The 18547-nt window shown below is 36.8% G+C and overlaps 1 protein-coding gene across 5 annotated transcripts in view; it reads left to right on the top strand.

The window, feature by feature from the left end:
- NBEA (neurobeachin) overlaps nucleotides 1-18547 on the top strand; it is a 544466-nt gene that overhangs the window by 356165 nt on the left and 169754 nt on the right. For all 5 annotated transcript variants that reach the window (XM_075420361.1, XM_075420351.1, XM_075420371.1 and 2 more), the window contains one exon: nucleotides 18106-18249. In XM_075420361.1, coding sequence (XP_075276476.1) covers nucleotides 18106-18249 — 144 coding nt within the window. The remainder of the gene's footprint in view (nucleotides 1-18105; nucleotides 18250-18547) is intronic.

Below are 18547 nucleotides of genomic sequence, written 5' to 3' on the forward strand. Positions count from 1 at the left end.
TTAGTCAAAGCCTAAGTCAGCAAGCTCCTCAGTGTCTACGATCAAAGGCATCAACTTAAATAGGTCTGATCAGGCATTGCAGAAGAGGGCAGGCAGTTTCAGCTGAGCAAAAATCACAGAGTAAAGATGACAAAATTAATCAGTCATTTCTTTGGCAGTAAATAATAAGATACGCTGAGGATTGCAGATGAGAGAATTTCCAGATTCCTTGGAGATGTGCCTGCTTAACACCTGATTTATCTAAGCTTGTGCAGCCATCAAGATATGACCTTGATAAATAAAAAAGTGCTGTACAGCTACTCTAGTATTAAATCAGAATTGATATTAGATGTATGGATACTGTAATTATATAATACTTGCAGTCATCAAGGAATAGAGGAGTCTTGGAAATGAAAACTATGTGATCTGTATGTTAGTTTTAAAGAAGTAACAACAAATGTTGAATTCTGTTTTGAGGAGCTAAAAAAAGAAAAGTGTTAATTTTAGCTGAGAAGTGACCTCTTCCTGTAGGAAAAATTATATGTTATATCCACTACTGTGAAATAGTATTCTCTCAAAAAATATCTGCTACAAGGCAAGTGGGTGAAGCTTCTTTTTAACTACAGTCTGTTAGCTGTTGTATGCATGTACAGATGCCTGGTTTTGATAAAATATAATATGCACACATAAATGTATGCGTGTGTGCATATATATAGACCCCTATATATATGTGTACTCAAAGTACCTGGTAAGTAAAAAATATTGCAATGAGGAATTATAACATGTTTCTATAGCTGTATACACCTGTGTGAAAAATTATAGCTTATTGCTATGGCTATATACCTAGATGTCCTTTGAGACTGGAAGTATGTTGGAGTCACAGCAGCGTTTACGAGAGATGGACTGGAGATTTTTTCCTTTTGAGTTAGTCTCCTCCATTTCTAAGTTTTTGATATTAGGCACTGGATTTGTTTTGTAAGCTGTTAAAGTGACTTTCATAACTGGATTTAAAATTCAAGCAAAATTATTTCAGCATCGTATTTGCTGACCCTTTTTGTTTTATTTAAATTCTTACTTGAATAGAAATAAAGATTCGTTTCTCCCTTTTGTGAAGCTGAAGGGATACTACTTACTGCAGTATCAAAGTGCCAGCTCTGATGGAATTTTGAACTACATGGAAACTTTTAGTAGAGTTTTAATTATATAGTGTCAATGGAATTTAAACAGTTCTTTAAGTTTAGATGGAGTTTCAATGTAATTGATTAAATTGTAGATGGAAAAGTAAGGAAGAAAAAAAGATTTTGTAAAAGATCACAAACTTTACTTCTCCAAATTTTACTACCAATAAATGTATTAAATATGCAGATATGACCCGATTCAGAGTGATTCTGTACATGTGGTGAAAGAACTGTCTCTTCCAGTTAATCACCTTAACAGTTTACAGTCAGTGGAGATTAGTATAGATGAGACAGTACTGTACCACTCTGCCAGAGAGACAGAATACTACTCCACAAAGGTCATCTTCAGAGCAAAATAGTTAATTTATTAAGCTTTGGTCCTTCAGTGTTTAAAGATTGTCGTCCACAAACCATCTGCACATATAAGGAGTCCAAGAAAGGACACATTTTCTAGTCTGCACTGCAGGAAATGGGCATGAATAACTAGGTGCCCATGTTCTGAACATATAGATGTAAGCTGGTCAAATACTTCTAGTGTCTGTGCTCAAGAATATTTGGCCTGTTAAGCTGATTTTCGTGACAGATCCTGAATGCTTAGAATGAAAAGAAAAAACAGAAAGAAAGAAAGAGAGAGAGAGAAAGAAAGAAAGAAAGAAAGAAAGAAAGAAAGAAAGAAAGAAAGAAAGAAAGAAAGAAAGAAAGAAAGAAAGAAAGAAAGAAAGAAAGAAAGAAAGAAAGAAAGAAAGAAAGAAAGAAAGAAAGAAAGAAAGAAAGAAAGAAAGAAAGAAAGAAAGAAAGAAAGAAAGAAAGAAAGAAAGGAAAAAGAGCCGTCGTAATGTAATGTGTAATACATTCAGGTTTTGAAATAAAGCCACAGATATGTCTTATGTGTGCAACATGGCAGTTGCTTTTGGACTTGCATATTTTAAGTTACTCTTTCCATTATGAATTTGGACATCTAATTAGCAACCTTATTTCAAGAGTGGTCCTAGCTGAAGCAGACTGTATATGGCTGCTTCTGGGACTTCTCGTTAGCACTCTAAGTTTCAGCAAATGGCCTGTGTGCTCATCATCAGAAATACAGGTTAATTGTACAACAGAATTTAAAAGTATCAGGTTTTGAAATCTGAAAAGTTCAAATCTGAAATCTACTTTCATGAAAGCAGCTGGATTTTGATAGGCTTTCAGAGAATTGCAGGCAGGATTCTTTCAGGCTGCTGAAGGACTTACATTCCAAGAACATTTAGCTTCAAGCAAGTGCTGACTTAAAAGAAAGGCTGTGTGAGTTCCCTGCTCTGGAATTGGGAGTCTGAAATCCATGGGAACCTATACTCCCTCCAGGGACTGTCTTCAGAACAGGGATTCTGGGTGTCCCATGGACCCTAAAGGAAGATTCAATTTTTGAGGGTCCACAATGTTAAAAAAAATTGTACCAAGATGAACTTCCCGTAACTGTAGCTCTAGAGCAACCCCTCAGTGCTGAGAAGTGCAGTGCAGTTGATTCCCACAGCTCCTGACTTCCTACTTCCATCTCATGAGCTGCTGATCTCCCTGCCTTCTGCAGTCAGTGTTGGAACAAAACAGAGGGAGGAGACTCCAGAGGAACTGGTAAGAAGCTGATTTCATTTGGTGTGTGCCAAATGTTGTTCTAGAAATTTAAGTCAGTGTTTTACAAACAAGCTTACCTTAATATTTTCAGGTAAAAAAACATCTGAAGAAATCAAAATGTCCCATGAACTGGAGATGCTCAATTTCATCATCTCTGTTCAAACAAAAGCTTTGCTGTAAAATCAAATGCCTTATTCTAGGAAGTCTGAATGCCTGCCTAAAAGCTAGTCTTTGTTTCCAGATATCCTGCATTATGGGTTCCACCCTTTGATGTATTAGGTTGTTGACACTAATGATGTTGCTAACAGCCTAGAGGTGTCTTTTGTTGGTGAAAATACCACCATTGTTTACAGTAAATTCAAAACTGTCTGTCAAAATTGCTGCATAAATTATATACATCTAAAAAAGTTAATTTACTCTTTCTCAGCTTCATGAAGTCCTCTGACTTCGTTATCTTCACCCTATTGTTTATCTGTACTTACAGAAAATGCTTGCCGTATTTCCAGAGCAGTTTCAACAACACTAATTTCAGAACTGTCTTTAAGAAAACAGTATTTTTTCAGTAACTAATGCAAAACTGAAAGCGAATTGACGACAACTGATACTGGACCATCACTTATCAGAGTTTTGCTAGCAGGCCCACTAGATGCATAAAAACCATAGATGTATCTGCAGTGAGAGACTTCTATATGTACCATGTAAGAGATGAATGACCAAATTATGCTTTCAGTTTTGTCTATGAAATATTCCTTTCTATGCTGTATCTATATGAACAGCTTTGCTGACAGGGCTGAGTTTGTAGATCTTTTTGTAGGCTTCTTTTGCTTTTACTTTTACTTCTAAACTGATCCAGACATTCTTTATATTTTCTTTGTTTAGCCCAGGGGGGAGAAGGCTCAAGGGGGACATATAGTTGTGTATAAATACCTGTTGGGAGAGAATGGAGAAGATTGTGTGAGTCTTCTGAGTGGTGCCCAGCCACAGGACAAGATGCAACAGGCACAAGCTGAAATATAGAGCATTCTATCTAAGCATAGGTAAAAACTGTTTTTTACTCTAATGGGGGTCAAACAATAGAACACGTTGTCCAGAGAAGTTATGTAGTCTCCATCCTTGGAAATACTGAAAACCCAGATTGCCAAGGTCCTGGGCAGCCTGCTTTAACTGACCCTGCTTTAGGCAGAGAGCTGGACTAGCCAATCTCCAGAGGTACCTTCCAGCCTCAAGGATTCTGTGATTCTTGTAATGGAGCCAGAGCTTTACGTAGACCGTTGCCAGAACTTAGTCTTCAGTAATATTTTTAAAACCCTACATTACTTATATCCCGATGTTCAAGACTGATCTTCTTGTGTAATTTCTTATTGAGTTAAAAGCAAAACACAGCACAAACATTTGATTGATACTAGAAATGCAATCCTCAACAACAAATTGCTTTTATCCTCATAAAACTTATTGAGGAATTGCAGAATTACCTATCAAAGAATTACAGAAATGTTGAGGTTGGAAAGGATCTGCTCAAGCAAGGTGACCTAGAGCAGGTTGCCCAGGGCCATCTCCAGACTGCTTTTAAATACCTCCAAGGATGGAGCCTCCACAGCCTCCCTGGGCAACTTGTGCTAGTGGTCAGTCACCATCAGAGTCAAAAAGTGTTTCCTAATGTTCAGAGGGAACTTCCTCTGTTTCAGTGTTTGCCCATTGCCTCTTGTACTGTCACTGAAAGGAGCCTGGCTCCATCCTCTTTGCACGCTCCATTCGGGTACTTATGGTCATTGAGAAGATCCCCCCTGAGCTTTCTCTTCTCTAGGCTGATCAATCCCAGCTCTCTCAGCCTTTCCTCATATAAGAGATGCTTCAGTTTCTTCATCATCTTTATGGCCCCTTGTTAGACTCTCTCCAGCACGTCAATATCTCTCTTGTGCTGAGGAGTCCAGGTGTGGACTCACCAGTGCCGAGTAGAGGGAAAGGATCAGCTCCCTCGACCTGGTGGCAATGCTTGGCCTAATGCAGCCCAGGATAACATTAGCCTTTGCAGCAGAGGTACATTTCTGGCTCATGTTCAACTTGGTGTCCACCAGGACCCTCAGGTCCATTTTTGCAGAGGTGCCTTCCAGCTGGGTTACCCCCAGCACATACTGGTGCCTGAGGTTGTTCCTCCCCCAGGTGCAGGATTTTATAGTTCCCCTTATTGAACTTCATGAGGTTCCTGTCAGCCCATTTCTCCAGCCTGCCGAGGTCCCTCTGGATGGCAGTACAATCCTCAGGAATATCAGCCACTCCTTCCAGTTTCATGTCATGTGCAAACTTGCTGAGCGTACACTCTGTCCCATTATCTAGGTCATTAATGAAGATGCTGAACAGATATGGATCATCACAAAATACTTCTAATATCAATTTTCTCATGGACAGTATAATGTTTATTATTACTGAAATTGAGTCTTCTGTGACTACGTGAGCCAGAAAAATGGTTTTGATAGTCTTTTTTTTTTAACTTACTTAATGCACTGTCCTGAAAATTAGTAACACACACAGTATCATAATATACATTTCTCTGAGGTAATGCAGGTGATGACCCTTATGTAAGATAACTTCCCAGACTAGTATGTATTTAAGTAATGTCTTAAGTATGAATATAGAAGAGAAACTAAAGAACAAAAGCCCTCAACTGAAAAGAAACCCTGTTCCCTCACCCCATTCATGCACACTTAATTTTAGTCTGGAAGTAAACACAAGTTGACAATTGATTGTGAGCAGTTCTAAGAAATAGCATCCACTTTACAGACAGAAGGCACATACATGTTACTTGATGTTCAGTGGTGAGCATTTTAAGATTATGTATGTGGTCATTAAATTAACCCATAACAATGCTTCCATGTGTCATCAAGTCTGCTTTGTTCTTTAGTCTAAATGTGATCATGCTGCCATGTGAGACAAGCATGTAAACCATTCTGCTTCACCTGGAGCACCTAAAATAGTACTCCTACTGCACAACATCCTTTCAGTGTATAAACTAACTTCCACACCTGATTGTGAAATCTCCAATGCACTATGAGTGAGCTTACATCCAAACTGTGTGCCTGAAGGAGTCACAAAAATCTGCGTATTTTTTTAAGCATGGAGTTTTAAGTTTTGTATATACAGCCTTGTAATTGTAGCCCAACAGTGCCATCCACTGCTTCTCCAAATAAAATTCCAAATATTTCATCCTCATAAGGTTTTAGGGGAAAATACGACATGATAATTGTGTCCTCTTAATATTTTACATGGTAATTGTTAGATACAGATGAAATTTAAATTTGTTTAAAGAAAGTTGATGAATAAGAGCTTACATTAGGTATTACTAGAAGGATCTGCAAAGCAAAAGCTTATTTGTGAGAATAATTATATCTAAAATACTAGATTTAACTTGGTCTTCTTTGTAGCACTTCTTAGCCCCACCCCCCCCATCATAAATATATTCTCATTACGTGTATCTGCTATTATGATGATCCTCATTCTTATAGCCCACTGTAATGTAATGAAAGACATCTTCAATATGTAAACTCTAATGAAATCTGCTTAGGTAGGGTACTGAACACTAGTGTGCTGAGTTGTATTGAACATTCAGTGTCTGAGCTTCTGCTATCTGACTAGGTAACGTAAATGGGTTGCAGTTGCATCCTAACGGTCCTTTGCAGTCTCTAAATATCTGCTTCCTGTTACATGCTATTTCTAGCATAGTAATTTTCTTAGCAGCTTTATAAGTTTTAAGTACAGATTCATGTAATAGTCAATTTTTTCTAATGATTTCCTCAAATCTTGAGCATCGGAATCTCTATCTTGACTATAATTCAATCTTTTCACAGATCCAGATAGGATACGAAAACATTTTTTCCCCTCTTCAAAACCTCTGTGTTGGGTTTCGAATGCCTTTCCTCTGAGATTTTCAGGTTATCTGGCATGACCTGGATTTTAGCTGCTATTATGAGTCTGAGCTAATAGATTTTACTGCAGAACTTTCTGGCTCTTTACCAACAGTTAACATAACTACTTCTGTTTCTCACTTCTTCATCTGAAAGCGTATGACTCCGGAATGTTCCTAAAGTAATCAAATTGGCTTGCGAAACCATTCCTAAGACCTAAAAATCACAACTATTACCGGTCTCATAATTCTAGCTGCATTTTTCTCTCTTCCACCATTATATTTTCATGTGAAAAGAATACATGATATCTGTCTATTCTGCCAGATGAAAGTCATTTACTTACCAAAACCAGTAAATTACTATGATGCAGCATTTTTTCAAACCCATGTGAATGGTGTATTTGTTCTATTAATTATCTTCTGTCACTAATTGACAACAAAATAGAAGTTATTGACCCATGTATATTCAGTGCGTCTCATAGAAACACTTTGGAAGAACATTCTGTCAGTGAAAGTCTAATAATAGTACTTCAGGACAGCTTTCACAGCCGGGTGAAAGTAGCTCTGGGGACTCAGGTTTTACCATGTGCTTTTCTTACCTCCTATTTTCCATGCTTCAAGACTCATATTAAGGAGCAACAGCACTTTAAATCTTCTTTGGCTATAAAATATTCCATTTTAAAATTTGCTCCATTCTTCTTATTCTTGATGTCTTCTTGACTGCAGAACTCCATTCTGTACTTTGTATATGAGTAAGTGGAAATATGTATTATTCGTTAAGGGAAAAAGGAGTTTAGTAACACCAATGGCTGAGTAAAGAAGCCAAAGCTGGACCAAATGGGTCTAAAAATGTAAGGTGAAGTTCCACTTCTGCGTGTATGGAGGGAGGTGTTTTCTGAAGACCTGGCTAGGACAGCATGCCAAGTGCATGGCTGGAATGGAAGGCCATTATTTCAGCAGTACTGCAGCCATTACAGCCTAGAATTAAGAGATTGTAGATTCAGATTATAAATTTGAAAAGCCTTTACTCTTCCGCTCTTTCTGACAGCCGGCAGGAGGCATGACAGGCTTTCAAGCAATATACTCAGGTTTCTGAGAGCCTTTGGGCTACTTGCAAGGTAAAGGTGCATTAGGTTGACAGAGGCAAACTGCAGGAGTCTCTTCAATATAAATGATTCTTTGTCTTTCATAAAGCAAATGGAATCACTATGTATAGATTACAAAAATAAAGGAACTGATTTTCAGACACAATATATCTTTTAATATTCCAAAGTATTTTTACTCATCTTTTTACATTGCACTACTTTACATTTCTCACAGAAAATATATTTCTATTGTATCACGTTAAAATTATCATAGAGGTTTCATGTAAATAGTAAGATTTGTACACATGAAAGAAAGACTTATGTATATGTGCACTGGCTATTCCATATCCCTACAAGTACAGTGAGTTCTTCAGTACCACTTATTTTATACATTACTCATTATATAGCATTAGCGTTGAAACACACACAAAAAGTACCAGTGTAGTGAAGCAAACTGGAAGATTTTATGAATTTTCAGCTTTGTGACAGGTACAGGTAAGGGTGCAGAACCACCTAGTGAAAGCACTGTATTAAAAGCCAGATACATTTTATAGAAAAGTTCTCAAATATACCACTAACAAGCACAGCAGAACAGACACCTTGGTAAGAATTCTATGAGCCAGTGTATTATGCACGTTTCCAGTTATATATTTATTTTTGTTTCTTATACCATGTATGCTACATCATGACATTACTTTTTCTTATCCTTATGGTATGCCTAAAGAGTATAGCTCCCAATGTTTTTATGTAAAGCCCTGAACATCATCTACAGTAGATATATTTTCCCAGCTGAAAGGACTATGCGTAATGCTTGAAGAGTGTTTTATTGGTGTCTCTTTTGCCATAGAGCACAAGTCATTCAATCCCATGTCTTCAAAATAGCTGATCATGTTGTCTAAATAGCATCTCACATTCAGTCTGAATGGAAAATAGTATTGCCAGTGCTTGCAAATTTAACATAAATGTAGTAATTTTGCAAGTATCACTGCAGCTGCATGGAAAGTTTTCGTGCTCTTGCGATCTTTGCAAAGCAGAATGAAAGACACCACAGACCCCATGTGGCAGCTTAACGGAAGGTGGGATAAAATACTGCTCTCCTTTTTTTCTTCGCTGCCAACTGCTGCTAAGATTTCTGTGACTTAGCTCTCCTTAGTGTACACACAGGCTTTTTACCTGGGACAGTGATTACCATTCCCCTATTTCAGAGACAAGATAATGAAAATCTTAGAGATTATCTCACTGAGCTGTTTTGAGTAATAGACCCTCAGACTCTGATTTATTTCGATGATATCTTGTGTACTGCTGCTGTTTCACTTTTCATCTGCTAGGCTGTATGAAACAAAGATGTTTTATAACTGCAGCTATTTTTGGGTTTTTTGCAAAAAGAAAAAAAAAGGAGTAAAATTCTGGCCTAAATCAAGCAAATAGCAAAGCTTTGATTTTAAGTTTTTTAATAATTGCAATTTAGGTTCAGAAACTAGGAGCTCATGTTTTTACAACAGCCTGGCCCAAACAGAAGTGCTGTCTATTGCTACTAGAGCATAGTCCCTTAGTAGAGCTAAGATTTAAACACAAATATCCCAGCGTTAGGGCCACACTTCTGTCTTACAAATGTGTATATCCTGTGGGTGCTGCCCTTTGTCTGGTGTTGCTATAGGCATTGATCTACGCAGAAATAGAAACAGTTCCTCCCACCAGTTACTGTTGCTGCTGAAGTGAAAATGATGTATGCCAGCTCTAAAGATGTAGTGATCTATGTGAGGATGAAATGAAATTTGTGCAGAAAAAAATAAAACAGTGCAGCATACAGAGCGAGCTGGAATTGCATGGTGAAAGGCAATGCAATGGAGGGTAAATCTAGATGTTCTAATGACATTATTATATTGGCAAATTTATATAGAAAGGGGACAAACCTTTTAAGAAACAGTTACAGGAGACACTATGCCATGTATATGAAATTTTTCCTGTATAAAGACTGCATAAGATGTTCCTTCTGTATGTCTCAAAGAGCAGAAATTAATTTGAAAAGATTACCATTCCAGAAAGCAAAAACCATTTGAGACATGTTGGCAATTGGTTTTCTCGATCATGAGCTGTTGAAGCTTTCTTCTCCAAGTAGTCTCAACAGAAATTAAAAGAGTTACCTAACTACTGCAATTATGATAGCTACTATCAAATAATTTTAAACTTACTTCCTACACTGTCATTCTCTGCACTAGAGAATGAATTTTTTAGCTGTCCTAGTATGTCTGTGTACAGTCCCTGTTTCCAAAGATCTGATCTTGTTTGGATCTGATAGCAACATTTTAAGAGGTGAGGGACAAACCTGCCTTCTAGCACACATAATCCCCCACGCTTTGGCCACCGAGAGTGAGAATTAAAAAATTAGAAGACAAACCACAATACTACAGCTATATCATTCATATATGTATAAAATACTGGGGTTTGGACCAGTCTCATGGTTTGAAGGCTCTAATTTTTCAATGTTAGGTAAGATTTAGAAATGTTGGTGTAGAATACCCTAGTACAGGAGGTAAGATCACGTTTCACACTTCCCAGTGCGTTACCTCTTGGCTGCTAGCATACACCAAGTGTATGTATTTCTAAAGAGCGTTTCTTTTCTTCCCAAGGAATTATTATGATTAGCCTTTTCAGTTAAAATGTTTTGTGAGCAGGAAGCAAAACTGAGGCTAGCATATGTGGGCACAGTTCCTCAGTGTGGGGAGCGCCTCTTTAGAAGTCTGACAACTTTGATCCTGTCTTTGGGCTCTGCAAGCAGATAAGAGTCAGAACATGGCCTTTCCTGCAGAATGTGTGCTTGGGTTAAGTATTTCAAACTCAAAACTAATCTAAAACTTTCAAGACAAAATCCAGACCTGAATGTTAACACATGACATATTTTTCACTTACATGTTATCTTAAAAAATGTTTTCTCAGATTCTGTTTCAAAAGCATAGAATGCCTTGTTTAGCAGAATTATTTCATTATTTCTTTTTCATGTCATACATATTTAAATCTAATCACCTTTTGCTTCTTACCTTATTAATTACATTTTTCTGTTGAAATAGTTTGATTATCCTCTTCAGTGGCCTGTCCTAAGAAACCTTTGCTTACATGTGAATATTTTGAATTAAGGATAAATGAAATTCCTTTTTGCTGTCAAAACCAAGTTGTGAAAATGCATTTCATGGCTTTGAAAATCAGTACACTCTATTAGCAGACCTGTCAATATAAAAAGTGCATTCCATTTCCACCTCTTGCTCTAATAACCTTTTCTGTGTTACTCAGAGGCAGTTCACATAATCAGAGTATATTGTCAGCTTACTGGAGTTGGGGAAGCATGAAATGAAAATCGCGTTAATATTGATCCAATTCTCTTACTTGCAAGTGTCCTTGATGTCCTTTCCACTGAGCAATAACTGTTGGTGTGATGTAGTTATTTTCCTCTCAGCTATTACTGTACTTCAGTAAAATGGCTGGCAACACAGTTAGGAAAATTTTATTGCTCTTAATTATTTTTCTTGTGTATCATCTTTGCCTGTTTGAGTGATCCACAGCGTATCAGAAAATTCGTTTTCTTTCTGCAATTTATCAAACTACAGTATACACCGAGAGGCTGCATTTCAAACTGACAGGGATTTGTAAAGGTCATCAGTCATGAAATATGAATCCATTCTTGTGTGTACAAGTTACAGTGGCAAACTACATCTTAATCCAAATATAAACATTTGTCCCGTTATAAGGACTTCTGCTGGTTCCAGTCAGAACGAAGACTGCCCTTCAGCAGCCTGAAAATACTGTGTAACATTTGCTGGCCTGGGGATATCCGGCTTTGTCACCCGCTGGCTGTTTATGATCGGCGCTGAATCAGTGCGGGGAACCTTTCTCACATGCTCAGAACGCCTGAAATCTCAAATAAATGTAAAGATAATATTGATTAGTTCTAAAATTGTATTTCATAACCACTCTGAACCTCAGTTTTCCTATCTATAAACAACAAAAATAACTTGTGTCCAACATGGTAACTTCATCTTTATTTTGCGTAGGACTTTGTATATTAGTATACAACACCTTGACTTAAACTACATGTATTTATTGTTTTAAAAGCCCTCGACCTTGTCTGAGAAACCTGTTCATTTTGGCCTTGCCCATATTCTCAGTCTCCTCTTTGGTACAGTTTGCATCAGCCTCGTTTTTAAAATACAAAACGTCTGAGAATTTTTAAGAGGAAAGCATATATAACGGTAGAGTATTTATTTACAAGTGACTCGCATGAAGGAGATCATTTGGTCAGATACTAGATATAAAAATTGGAGAAAAATGTCTGGAATGTCTATGATTAAATTTTCAGGTATTTATCTGTTACAGAAAACAAAAATGTGATTTGGTTTTACTTTTGGAGGAAGTAATTTCCAATACAAATGTATGCAATTTTTAATTTCTATGCAGTTTTCATAGTTTTTCTCCCTCCTTTCTTCAAAGATCCTTAATAATGAAAATATGATTTAGATTCCTCTGGCTTTTATTAAATCTATTAAAACCAGCCTTCCTTTAATAACAGTCACTTCTCTGATTCTCTGGGGAAACTAAATTATATGCCAGTCAAAGCTGCCAGTTCCAGAAACACATTGCAGTTTAAATAAGGGCTCTGGCAGACGCAGGTGGGGACACTTCACCATGGTCTGCCAGAACCGGTCTGCTACTCAAAGGCAGAAGGCCAGACTCGTGAACAGACCCAGGGATCCTTGGTGCACATTTCCCATGGAGTGACCACGGTCCTAGGAGGGCTGGCTTTGTAGCCGTGCAGAAGGATATTAGGCTGGGGTGGAGTGACCACCATGTCGATGATTTAATCTTACTGAGTTTGGTAGAGGTCAGTTTACAGACTCGCAAGCAGATGCTCTCCACAACTGTGACTGCTGCAAGGGTCCCAGTGCCTAACCAAGTTAGTAAAGATTAGCAATGAAAGCAGGGGTTTAAACAGTTAGAACATAAAAAGCAGGAAGATTATCTCTTGAAACTTTTTAATAAATATTTTCAATTATTAATAATGTTGAATGAACGATAACTTGGCAATAGTGTTGCATTTTAATTCTGTGCACACATAAGCTTGATTCTTCCTGTAAAAGTTACAGTTTGTACAATAAACAATAAAATCTCTTCCAAGAAAAAGCTTAGCTCTTGCAAACTCTGCTCATAAGTTATATTTTACCTGTGAAGGGATTTCATGGTTCATATGACCTATCAGGTAGCGTCTTGTGAGGAACTAATTCTGAATTCCTTTATTTAATAAAATACTAAAAACTACCTTAGGTAGTTAAAATTCGGCAACAAAAGCAGTCTTCTGCAGAGCAGTGCACACTAGTGATCTGTAAGGAGGAAAAAGCAACTTTGCCCTTTAAAGTTTCTGAGGAGAGCTAAGCTTCAGAAAAACTGTACTTCAGCTGCCATAAAAGAGAGTTTTTAATTAAATGCAGCATTTTACTGTAAAGAGAACAGACTTTACGTATGTCAAAATGCTCCTTTAGAAGCCACATAAAACTGTGAAAGACAATATATGAAAAAGCTTTCTTATAGAAAAGAAGAACACCATCCCATGAAGCAGATTTCCAGATGTTTGGAAACATTAGAATTTCCTGTCAGTATATTTAGGTAACATTAAAATGAGGTTAACTTTCCATTCTGCCATCTCTCTTCAAAGATCAAAGAGCGCTCACTGCATAAATTGCCTTATCGGTAATTCGTTGAAGTAAACTATGGAAACAACTTTATAAGAAGCAGTAGTCTCCTTTTGCTGGTTACAGTATGACCAAACAAACCTTTCTTAAGATCGAATGTATTTTTTACTTCATTTTATACTAAATACAAAGAGTAAAATTTAAAATGCTACATTTGAATATATAATAAATGAAGTAAAGAGAGAACTGAAAACTCCCTTCCTGTGTTCAGCTAAGTCATAGTAATTAGTGTAATGTCTAACAAAATAAGCATACATAAACATAAATGTGGTCAACAAAATGTTATGTTTGTACAGCTAATTTTAAAATTTTATTTGGGAACAGTTTTGTGGTTTTGGACTCTTACAGTACCTTTGAAATTTAGATTGCATCCCTAGAACCTGTTGTAACATGATATTCTCCTGTTCTTGGGAAATTATTAGGTTTTTGTGGGGATTTTGGTATGGGGGTTTTTTGTCTGCTTAATAACTCTGCTTAAGGAAAAGTAATGCCACTGGAAGAGAGATTAGTAAATTTTTGGCAGTACCATAGAAGTGTACTGTGCGGCTTGCATAACCTTTCAGACATATAAAATACACACCTTTTAATGGAAGTTGGGGTTTTGTAGGGGAGTGCTGGTTGATTGGTTTAATTTCTTTTAAAGATGGCTTTTTCCAGTTATCCTGAAGCTACTGTAGTAAGCTAGTTTTTAATATGCACATTTAAAAGAATTATCAAGATGGTAACAGGTGTAACAAAAGATGGATCTTTTCTTTTTAATCGCTTATCTAGTCTTATACGTGCATTCTCTTGAAATATATTTAAGACAGAGCCTTCATGTTTCAAGATATTAAGGCACCAACTTCAGCTGGACTTCAGTGTGAGCTGAGTGACTTATTTCCTTTAACTTGTTTGCAAAACATAGTTTGAAGAAAGACTTAGCTGCTTATTTCAAGGCTTCTTTCAAAATCCCAGTCTAGAAAAATATCCCTGAAGCAGGAGCTTGATAAGGGCAAGAACAGATAGCATCTGCCAGTTCCAGTTCTGTGCACCTCAATGTCAAAATGTTCCTTTCTTGAAATTATATCTAGTTTCATTTTATTCTTTCATATATTAATGGATTTGAGACATTTTCTAATTAAATTTAGGAACTGACATTAATACAATTCTGTATTGTGTCTTTAAAATACAAACTCTTTGTGTCCTAAAAAGAGTTTTAAATTAAATATCTGGAAATTAATTTAATGTCATTGTAATTTTGCTGGGGCTTTGAAAAAATAATTTGAATTTTTATTTTCTTCAAACATCCTGAAATATCAAGTATTCATTTATTCATCTCTTCTTTTTATAACATTGTTAACAATACTAGACATAGTTTTATGTAATATAATTTTTTATTCAGTTTGTTGTCTGGTTTTAAAGAGACAAGTTGTTTTTGTTTTTCGTCTCATTTGGAGAGGTTCTCTTATTTTAAAACCTTTTTGAAGTTGTCTTGAAATGTAAAAATAGAACATCTGTGACAGATCTGTTTTGGACATATTTCACGTTTCAGGATCCAAGGAGATCTCGTGGTCTGTGGTATTCGCTTGTTAATTTCCTGATGAATGGGTAGAAAGGCCACGAAGTGCACTCAGTACAGCACGTCTTCCGAAGATAGATGATCTCAAATAAATTCTATTCCCAATCAGTTTTTGATTTGTTAGGTGTTAAACCATTTCTTTGTAAGGACAGTGTTTACAAGCCTTGTAATGAGACAGCCCTGTGAGACCTTACTCTTCTTGCTGTAATTTTGATAAATGGAACTCTAATTCATAAAGGATATAGTGATTGAAGGGCAACTCTGGGTCTCGTACACTTTCATTTAGATAAATGTTTGGTACAGTACGGCAAAACTGAGGTGCACTCAACAAAGTGATAAATTTAAGCAACAGCCAAAGCAGAGCGTTTTCCCATCAAGACAAAGAAGCGCCATTTAGTGTATTTCTTTTAGATGAATGTATGTTGAATATTAGAAACCAGAAAGGATTTTAGAAACATTTCTCTTATTGCTAAGCTCCAAATTTGCCAGACTAATTTAATGCCTTCTGCTCTGTCACATTTCTTACACTGGTGTATGGCAATATTTCTGTAGTCTGGTAACTGGAACCCACATCACAAGGGATTTAAAATACACTAAATTTCAGTTTCTTCTGATGCATTTTAAGTGTTAGTAATAATTTGGGCTTGGATCTTTTTTTCTTGTAATTTTAGAAAAATATCTTCATGCATTAATAATTTCAAAGAACTGTCACTAATCTAATCGGTTACTACAGAAATGGTTGACTCCACGATTACTCCGAATTAGTACTTTGAAGTTATTCATTTGAAGATTGTCACATTTTGTGAAGTTGAGAAAGTTTCGTAACACTCACTAGAATTACCAAAAAGGAAAGAACAGTATTTTCATGCTTCCTTCCTCCGCTGTGTTAGTTCATCTCAGACCTGGTCTCCTTTAATGTTAGATGCTTCCAAGCAGGAGCTGTGACTTGTGTCAAATGATGCTAAACTTCCTTGTGGTAAACACAAGTGTAACAAGATCCTGATCTAGTGATTAAATACTCAGGACAATTCTGATGTAGTGAAACTGAAGGTCTGTTACCGCACATTACTCCTTTGTGTTTTTCCAAACTCCTACAATTCTTGCTCCTTTTTGTGAATTAAGAAGAAAGAAAAACTCAAAACACAAACCAACAAACAAACAAACAACAAACACCCAAACCAAACAAAAAAAAATAAAAACTTGGACATAATACTGAAAACTTTTCCAACCATTAGTTGCTTGATTCAATTTTAAATTGAGTGAATAATTACAGTTAGTTGTACTAAGTAGTAACCTATGCAGGTGAGGTAGTGATCACAGCCTAATAACTGAACACAGCAAAACACAGTGTTTTAGTATATATATCAGCATCAGTATTGTCTTTATCGCTATCGTTATGGTCCTAATGGAGAGAGCAACAAATAGGAAGGCTAGAGATGTTGTCCTTAATTTTGGGCTTGGTGAAAAAACTGGGGTTTTGCTTACTTGCTTGTCTTTACCTGCTCTGTGGTTTCAGAAATAGCAGTTGGGATAATAGCAACAGTATACAAAAGGTTAATATTAGGCAATGTCAAACACATGGTTGTCTCATTATGTGGTCGAGTCCGGTATCAAGTGGCACGCTAACACTGACCTTCAGACAGAGTAAACACACTGACAGAAAAATATGCCACCAGCATTTTTATTTGTATGGTGTGACTCTCCTTTACACAGACTAATTAGAAGCCTTATATAAGAGTAGAAGATAAAATCATAACACCTCCCCACTGTTTGTAATAACAAAACTGCCCAACACATCAATTCCATTCCATACATGTATCTTCACTAACCTGCCTGCTTACTATATTCATCTTAGTTGTCCTGTGTTAATATGAGGCCATGAGTCTTAGTGGGCTTTACCTCATCATTTTACATCTATCATAAGAGTATTCATCATGTGAAGTTCAGGCATTGTGGGAGACAAACAAAATCCACGCATGCCTGGCTTTGCTCAGATTTCACCCATCACTGTGTAGCTTAGTGGGAAGCAAGTCTCCACATTATCATACACAAAGGAGAGATTAGGTTTGGGGGTTATTTATTGGTTGGCAGAACTGGAGATGTCCACATTTTATTCGGTCCAAGATGAAGATGCAGGGTTTTCTGTTTAGGAAAAAAGCAGAAAGCTTTCTCTCCTAAGCCTACTATGAGTCTGTAGTACTGAAGATAAAACTAATGACCTCTCCCCGTGTAAGAAAAAAACACTGTGCAGATGTCACAACAGTACGTGCAATCTATTTATGATATGAAAGCTTCTTATGAGTCTGTCATTTGACCACACTATGATTAATTTCTTACATCATGCGAATAAACTCTGGCAAGTGCTGGTACGACCTTCCCAAAACGTAAGATGGTGTATCTTCTGCTGTAAGGAACCATCAGTCTGAATAGAAAAAGACCATTATAGGCAAGAAGAAAGGATGAGGCTTTCCTGTGAAGTCCTTTGAGGTAGTAGGCACATGGCCATTTTTACTGCCCTCCTTAAAAACACGCACACAGGCGCACACCAAAGTTCCCTCGCCATGCTTGACTTTTTTTAGTGTTTTCTGACTCTCTCCTAGCCTGCCTTGGTGTTACTGTATATTGAGATAACCCAGCTCCTACTTCACCATCCTGTCCCTTCCATCTCTAAGATGAAAATCATAACAGATCTTGAATTCCTGAAAGAAATTCCGTTATTTAGAGTAGGTGGTTTGAGGTCTCAGAGGTCAGTCAGTGTCAGGACACCAGGAACCCAAGAGAAACTCTCGCAGGTGGAAAAATAATGGAACTTTTGACATAAAGTAAATAGCAATTACTAGAAGCAGGAGAGTTATTGTGAAACAGAGTTTGTGTTTTAGTCAAGATATATTTTGAAAGACAAGGTTGTGTATTTCGTGAACCTTGATGAAGTTTTAGAAAATGTTCCTCCCCTTCTTCAATAAAGAGGATTTATTCTGCATTTTTTTACTACTTGACTGTGGCTGTTTTATGTTTAAAATATTATTCAACTAAATTCACAACATTTTTAAACTTTTTTTAGGCACTGAAGAAGATGTAGTGAAGTCAAAGAAAACTTTCCGAAGCCAAGCTGTGGTAAATCAGAATGCAGAAACAGAGCTTATGCTGGAAGGCGACGATGATGCTGTTAGCCTGCTCCAAGAGAAAGAGATTGACAACCTTGCAGGTAATTACATTTTTCATTACAACCAAGATATGAGCCAAAAGGCTCTTTTAAACTTCTTAGTTCTAAAACTTTGTGGTTAGTCTCTGAATATTGACAGCTAAGTATACAATTGCAGTACAAACAGATTCTTTGCGTTCTCGATTTGATAAGGTGTCCTACTTCCAAGAAGCAGGGGAATTGATTACAAAGCATGTGTTGACTGTACAGTCTTTCGGCAGAGAAGAGAGAAATAGCAGTACCTCAGGTGCTTTTATTACTGCCTGTGACTTGTTGTAAATTCTCTAAAACCACTATGGGA

This window comes from Opisthocomus hoazin, chromosome 1, assembly GCF_030867145.1.
Source record: "Opisthocomus hoazin isolate bOpiHoa1 chromosome 1, bOpiHoa1.hap1, whole genome shotgun sequence".
Lineage (NCBI taxonomy): Eukaryota > Metazoa > Chordata > Aves > Opisthocomiformes > Opisthocomidae > Opisthocomus > Opisthocomus hoazin.